General features: G+C 37.6%; 2 protein-coding genes across 2 annotated transcripts in view; both read left to right on the top strand.

Moving 5' to 3' along the window:
- The window catches only part of LOC122077766 (GTP-binding nuclear protein Ran-3), a 9,758-nt gene extending 6,616 nt beyond the window's left edge, over positions 1–3,142 (top strand). Inside the window, exons 5-8 of the mRNA XM_042643625.1 lie at positions 1,509–1,598; positions 1,710–1,889; positions 1,985–2,062; positions 2,925–3,142. Of these exons, the coding sequence (XP_042499559.1) occupies positions 1,509–1,598; positions 1,710–1,889; positions 1,985–2,062; positions 2,925–2,994 (418 nt within the window). The 3' untranslated portion in view covers positions 2,995–3,142. The remainder of the gene's footprint in view (positions 1–1,508; positions 1,599–1,709; positions 1,890–1,984; positions 2,063–2,924) is intronic.
- Positions 3,143–6,894: 3,752 nt separating this feature from the next.
- On the top strand, positions 6,895–7,682 carry LOC122079834 (cytosolic sulfotransferase 17-like). The gene is made up of 2 exons (XM_042646583.1): positions 6,895–7,451; positions 7,577–7,682. The coding sequence occupies exons 1-2, from the start codon at positions 6,895–6,897 to the stop codon at positions 7,680–7,682; spliced, it is 663 nt and encodes a 220-aa protein (XP_042502517.1).

The raw sequence follows: 7,682 nt of genomic DNA, 5'->3' as shown, positions 1-7,682 counted from the left end.
TTTTTTTTATGATCTCTCTTTTTGTGATCTCTCTCTCTCTCTCTCTCTTACACACACACACACACATATATGTATATACCCACTCACTCATGAACACGTAGACCCACAAACCTAAAAGTTAAAACTCTGTCTCCCTTGGAACATCCCTAAGTTGAAGATGCTCCTCTTTTATAGAATGTTCAAACAATAGGAAATCTATTATTTTTTTTTCCAAGTAATATAGGAGCTGGTTTCTTTTTAAATAACGTCTCTCCCTCCCTCCCTACATTTGTGGCTCTCCCTCTCTCTCATGTTTAATTTCTCGTGATCTTAAAAAGATGTTACAACTTTATAGTATTTTCTTTGCATTCTTTTCTATTTTATACAAGCATATTGATTCTAAAATCAATATAGATATATACCTCTACTAATGCAATATTTTTATTTTATTTGTTCTTATCATTTTAATTTTCTATATTTATAATGATTCCGTTCTTTTTTGTGTTTTAATGTTGTTACATGCCTTAGGAGGCAGTAATGATACTGCTAAGCAGCTAAGAAGCACTTCTCTTGTGGGGATAGGTTGAAGGATGTTTCATTAAATAGCATATGACAATAACGTATAGGGAAAAAGAAATGCTACTGCAGTGCAGGTTGACTGTAAGAACAGGACTGTAGAGCTCATAAACATAAATATAGCAATCATTTAGACAGTGCATTCCCATTGAATTTGGAATATAACCATATTGCTGGCCTCACATCTGTGTAGTATGATGCTTTTAATGTTACTATGATCTAGTTCTGTGACTTCATCTTTGCTGAAATGGATATGATCCGCAAATCATGTACTTCTATTATAGAAAGTAAATATCAAAAGTTTTAGGAGTTGGTTATCCATTTCATTGTTGGCATAGAGCTAGAATATCTGTATATGGAGTTCCCTGCTCAGATCGATTTTGAACTGATGCCTGTCATTTTTGTATTTTATGTTACCAATTATATAGGATTGGGTCTCTCTTTCTGATCTCTTGTAATGCATGGGTTCCCCCTCCTTGTGATTTGATTGTTTAATTTTGTCTATTTTTCACAATAGCATTAGTGACTAACTGGCCCTGGCTGCTGAATGCAAACTTATGACTGAAATTTAAAATTTGTTTTTATTCTTCTACTTTTGATAGGCTGATAAAGTGACGTTTTGAAATCAATAATTTGTGATTTAACTCTCCACATCCATTTGTCATGGAAATAGAAAAGTTTCAAAAGCTTGGGGTCTCTTTATAAAGCAATTGCCAAGGGATTCCCATAAACCAGGCTATCTAATTTGAGATTTCTATGTTATGCTTTTCTTTTAAATCCAGTAAACTCAATTTTATTCCGAGACAACCCCCCAAAATAAATGATTGCATTCGAATACTAAATTCTCCTGGGGAGTGATCTTGCTGGTGGAGGCTGTTCAATTTATTGTTGGAAGTATTTTCTATTCAGTTTTTTGATAGTTTTTGTGCTGAAACTTCTTGTTTTATTTGCAGTATCCATGGACAATGTGCAATCATCATGTTTGATGTTACTGCTCGACTGACTTACAAGAATGTTCCTACATGGCATCGGGATCTTTGCCGGTGCGGAATAATAAACTTACTGAGAGGCTATTTGTGTTTCTAGCTGTCTAATCATGTTCCCTGATTTATCTTGGTTATGTCTCTGACATGTATTCTTTGTTTGGAAATCAGTGTGTGTGAGAATATCCCAATTGTTCTGTGTGGAAACAAGGTTGATGTTAAGAACAGGCAGGTGAAGGCAAAGCAAGTCACATTCCACAGGAAGAAGAATCTTCAGTACTATGAGATCTCTGCTAAGAGCAACTATAATTTTGAGAAGCCTTTCCTATATCTAGCCAGGAAGCTTGCAGGGTAATCAAACAATCTTTAGTTCAATTTTCACCACTTTTGTGCTACTGAATGCTCCGCAGAAAGCAATAATACCAAAATTTGTTGCGGTTTTATAGGGATCCTAATCTCCACTTCGTTGAGTCTCCTGCTCTGGCCCCCCCTGAAGTGCAGCTTGACTTGGCTGCACAGCAACAGTAAGTGTTTCAACATCTTATTAATGGTTCTGCTACTCTTCTGTCTTAAACCGTACTTAACTGAACTTGACATGGAAGGATAACTGCTATCATATAAAAAATTGAGCATGATTACTGTTCACTTTAAATAGGTTTCACAAGAGGTTTAATGTCAATTTCCAGCCTCATGTAACATTGGCTATCTGAGCTGGGGCTGGTTTGATGCAAGTGATAAGACAAATATCGAATACGTGCCTCTTTTGTTGTGTGGTTTGCGGCATATACAATTTTTGATGATGAGATTCCAAGTGCTTCTAATTTATTTGAAGATGAAAAGGTTTTAAGTGCATGATATGATTACGTTCCGTCCTGATGGGATTTTGTTAGAGGTTGCATTTTGCCAGTGTCTTTGAACATGGGAAAATACCAACATCAGAAGTAATGAATATCATGAAAACTTGTAATGGCCATGATCCAATGCTACCCTGAGAACCAACTTGTGTATGATTTGGGCCTACTGGTTGGTGAGATGCCAGCTATTTTTTTGTTGAGAGCATTAACTGCTTTTGTTGATTTTGTTCCTAGCAATTTCCTTAAACATCTAGTGGCTCTCCAGAAATGGTCCCTCTGGTGATGATGATGTCGCCTGTTTGCAGACCTTTTGAATGTTCAGTTGGTAGAGAAGTTAAATTAACTTTGATCGGTGATTCTCCTACTTTCTCGGTTATTGGTCGAGGATGAATCTATGATTTTGAACAAGGAGCTGTGTTGATATACTAATTTTCTCTTTGTGATGGAATTTGGGAAATATAACCAGTTCATAGATTTTGTGATCATTGTTGTTGTTGCTATTGGTTTATCTTATGTGTCATGGGTTTTGCAGGCACGAAGCTGAGCTTGCTGCTGCCGCTGCTCAACCTCTTCCTGACGACGATGATGATGCCTTTGAGTAGAATGATTAGAACTATGGAGAAAGGTTTCCAGTATTCTCATATTTTTCTTAGCCTTGGCATTCCCTTATTATATGGATTATTGTATTTGACGCCAAAATTTTCTGGAAATATATTAAGGATCTGATTATCAGGATTTTCCTTTTTCAAATGCTGGGTGTGATGGATCATATTTGGTAGCTTTTTTTTTTATCTTTTTCGGTGTCGACTATTACTAAACCTATGCTTGTAGGTTTTGTGAGCTGCAGTGTCTATTGTTAAATGATTATATTGTGTCATCATATGATTTAATTAATGTGCTTTATTTATAATGAAAGGCAGAGCATGGTCCAAGATGAAACTATTATTTTGTTAAAAATTAAGAGAAAATTACTCCTATGGCCAACCATAGTTAGTAAACTACGCATATAATATGTGTATGTGCATCCGAACGTTTAATTCAAAATTTTGTAATTTGGTGTATTAATCCAAAAAAACCGTTTAGTTCGTGGATTTTTAAATATAATCGTATTATACATGAATAATACTCGTATAATGCATTACATACTCAATGAAAATTTTGGGTTAAAGAAAAAAAGAGATTAACCCAAATGGGCCAAATCTCGATTTCCGACCCTTGTTTTCTATTAAGAACCCTAATCAATCGAAACTTTAACTTTTCTTTTTCCATCGTCTAAGTAAACCAAAAAAAGGAACACTTGCCTTGGTGACCCTTTCTCCTCCATCTCCGTTCTCGACTTCTCGGCAATCAACAACCGAGGGCGATAGGTAAGACATCAATACCCCCTGCTCTTATTCTGTTCTCCATTTTTCTTCCCATTGATTGTTGAAAACCTAATCAATCTTTCATATTCTCCATTTCTCTTCCCATTGGTAGTTGAAAATCCAATTAAGGGCAACTGCATTTGTAAATAATTTTTAACAAGCAAAAAAGATTCAAAAAAGATGACTCACATGGACAAAGATGGCCAAGGGCAGGATTCTCCAAAAGGAGTTGAAATAAAAACCTTTCTAGGAAAATTAGCATACAATCACCATTTGAATTGGATCGACAATTATTTACAAACATAGTTGCAGCTGGATAATGTGAAAAATTGGAAAGAGGGAGTGTTCTCCTCCCTCTGTTCTTGCAATACTGTATCTGAGAAATCAAATGAGTTGTAGGTTCTTGAGCATTAAAATTGATCCCTAACCGGTCTTAGATTGTACCCCTATGGAAATTTCAAGAAAATTCAAACACATCTCTAGGATGAATGATTGCAAACACTTATTCTCCATCTTCTTGAACATTGTTTTCGTACCAAGAAGAAGAAGAGAACATGTAAAAGTTACAAGACGAGATGAGGTTTGATTCTCCTCTTAGTTCTTTTTACCATACCCTTTTTAAGGGTTAAGTTTAATTAATATTAAATGTGAAAATTCAAAAGAATGGGAAATGATTTCAAATTATAAAATCAGATTGGATTTTAGTGTCCATAAAAGCATGGTAGAGTAAAATTTAGTTTCAAACAATCATTTTTAGTCCCGGATTTTTATAGAGCAACTGTATTAAACACGTATTAAACATGTACGTATCATTGCCGTACATGTTTTATTGCACTGAATTTTAATTTTCTGAAACGTATTATTATCGTATGGTCCATTTAATTTTGAAACGTATTATTATCGTATGGTCCATTTAATTGCCATACATATCTGCTCCCATATTATTGCCATCCCCGAATTTACTAACTATGTGACCAACATCATGAAATTGATTGGAGTCGGATCTGGTTGGATTTTGGGTATAATGATTTTTTGTTGATGCCATAACTGAAACCCCTTTTTTTTTCTTTTTTTTTTCTGAGACAGGAGGGGAATCCGACTTTAGGCCGACTAAATCCCCCCTGGGCTCGTACATGACCCCAGCGCCACATACAAACCGGGAGCTTCTGGGCCTTAGTGAACCTCAGGCAGGTAGCCCTAAGGAATTATACAGTGAAAAAGTTTTGATCACGAGACCTCGCTTCCTGAGGCGGAGTCTTATGTCCCCTCCAAACCAGCTCTGCTAACCCCTTGTCTCTGCACTTTCTCGTTTTTCCCCGTATGCATTTTTGGGCTTGTACGGACATAGCTTGTCCGTGTATATTTCATTTATCCCTCATTTACAGTGTTAGGCTTGTAAGATGGGATTTTAGCTTGCCCTAATATATTTTGTTTATGGCTTTTGAAGGCATGGGCAAAACGTAAGGAAAAGGGGATGAGCAGAGGATCCTCTGTCATCACTGTTTCTGGTTTTTTTATGTTTGGGGGGCGGGGGGGGGGTGTTTGTCTGGTGGGTAACCTTTAGATTCCATCGAGGGTTGCTAGTTTTTTTCTCGCAAACTCTGTAGACATGACAAGGGCCTAGCAGAGTAGAGGTTTTGGGACGTGACTTTTGTGGATAGGACTGGACTGCTTGGCTTTTACTCACTTCCATTCTGTTGTATCTTTTGGATTGTTTATCTATTCTTTGCCCAGATCTCAAATCCAAGTTCATTCTAGAAAGCCTAAATCTCCTAAAATGGATGTAATGGAGACACAATGTCATGCCCTTACGGATCCATCAGATTTTGGAGAAGTGATTACTGGAGAAGCCCTCGCTATCCGCCTAGGCCTGAGTCATGCTCTGGAAGAAGGATTATCATGTCCACCTAGAGTCTGATTGCAGGGAATTGATTCATCTCCTAAGCTCTCCAAGCGTAATTCCCCCTCCCCTGCGAAGTGGATCATTTATGCGGGACCCTCCAATCTTGTCCTCTTTTCAATGAATGCAAATTCCTTGACATCCTTGGGAACCAAAATATGCAGCTAAATCTCTAGCCAGGAAGGCCTTGTCCACGAAAAGAAAAGGAAGACAATCTGGCTGATTGTGTCCAAAGCTTTATGAATAGAAATGGGAACTTTAAAACAAGACATTGTGTTATGTCGCATGGTTGATAGGATAGATTGAATGAGAACCAATTTTCCGGCCGGGCTAAGGAAAAGGGATTTCCAATGTTGGAGTTTCTTGGACACTCGAGCAACCGCACAATGAGCCTTTGAGAGACTCCCACCAATGAACGGAATACCAAGATATTTATCCAATGCATTGGTTGGAATAATTCCAGCAAAGAAGAAAAAAAAAAGCATTGGTTGGAATAATTTGAAAAAATTCTCAGAGTTGTCTCTTAGTATTCCGATCCACGTTAGGACTTAATTGAGCTCGAGCCTTATTAAGGTTTATGACTTGACCAAAATACCAGCAAAACTAATAATTGAATCGGCTAATTGTGAGCATAATTGGGAAGATCAGGTTTTAAGTCATGCAAGAAATCTAAATAAATAAAAAAAAAAAATGAAACCTGATCAAGAGTCATGAAGACTATCCTAGGTTAAGGAATGATAATATCTAGTATAAATTCTTATTGACTCGGTAAATTTTCTTGAGTCTTGTTAAATTCATCATTTTTATTTTTATTTTTATTTTTTTGAATTGTCAATCCGTGTGGAGCCTATGCTTATACGGGTGTCAAAAGTTATTCAGGACCTATTCGACCGATTACTGAACACGTCCATTTGGCTGTGTTGCATGACCTCGGGTACTCTTGACAATGTTTCGTGGTTTTTATTTCAGTGATCAAGAGTCATTACCAGGTATTTTTACACCGGTAGTTCTCACAAAATTGAGAGCAGAACTCAGCCTTACACCCACAATGGCAAACTCTATTTCTTATGGTAGTCCCCTTATAACCAAAAGTAGAGGAGCTGGAGGAAGATGAGAGAGCTTTCCAGAGATACGGCACTCTCATCTCCACCCCTCCAAAGGAGGAAGGTTTGACGTTTGAGAAGCATCTTTATCAATACCAAGGCTTCTGGTTTCCAGATTTATTTATCAGGGCAGTAATGGCAATCCAAGACCACTTCAAGGCTCGGTCAACCGACATATTCTTTGCAGCCACACCAAATTACGGCACTAAATGGATCGAAGCCCTTCTCATCTCTACTGTTACGCCTCGTATGTACTCCAAACACAACAATCCCTTGATTCCCAGCAACGTTCCTTATCTGTTTCCATCTTTGGATTTGATGGTTTACAACAAACGAATCTTCCCTAACCTTGAAATCATTCCCTCTCCAAGGCTCCTTGGAGTTCACATTCCTTATTCGTTGCTGCAACCAAGTGTGATCAAATCCAGCTGCCGGATAGTGTATGTTTGCCGGAACCCTAAAGATGTGTTCGTGTCTTTCTGGAATTTCACCAACAGGCTCAGAGATCAAATATCAAAACCACCATTGACTGCTGTGGATGCAATTGAGAGGTTCTGCAAGGGGAGTTCCCATTTTGGGCCTTTCTGGGATCATGTGTTGGGGTACTGGAAAGCTAGCTTAGAGAGCCCTGAACAAGTGTTGTTCCTCAAATTTGAACAAATGAAAGCATACCCAACTCCTTACTTGAAAAGGTTAGCCCAGTTTGTGGGATTCCCTTTTACATTACAGGAAGGGAAGGAATGGATTGTGGATAATATCTTAATGCAAGTTTAAGAATTCGATTCATCTTGAGATGGAGAATGATATTTTACTTTAGGGAAGGTAAAGTTGGGGATTTGGAAAATCATGTGACATCTGAGATGATTGAACGACTTGATCAGATTACAGAAGAGAAGTTCCGTGGCTCTGGCGTTGAACTCTGA

The sequence above is a fragment of the Macadamia integrifolia genome, chromosome 5, assembly GCF_013358625.1.
Source record: "Macadamia integrifolia cultivar HAES 741 chromosome 5, SCU_Mint_v3, whole genome shotgun sequence".
NCBI classification, from domain to species: domain Eukaryota; kingdom Viridiplantae; phylum Streptophyta; class Magnoliopsida; order Proteales; family Proteaceae; genus Macadamia; species Macadamia integrifolia.
Note: the sequence above shows the minus strand (reverse complement) of the source record. Positions and strands in the feature narration are given on the sequence as shown.

Bases quoted from the DNA above. Each gene is read 5' to 3' on its own strand.
- LOC122079834 (XM_042646583.1), top strand. From the start codon at position 6,895: ATGGCAATCCAAGACCACTTCAAGGCTCGGTCAACCGACATATTCTTT. The intron at 7,452-7,576 runs GTTAGCCCAGTT...ATTTTACTTTAG, and splicing joins CCAACTCCTTACTTGAAAAG to GGAAGGTAAAGTTGGGGATT.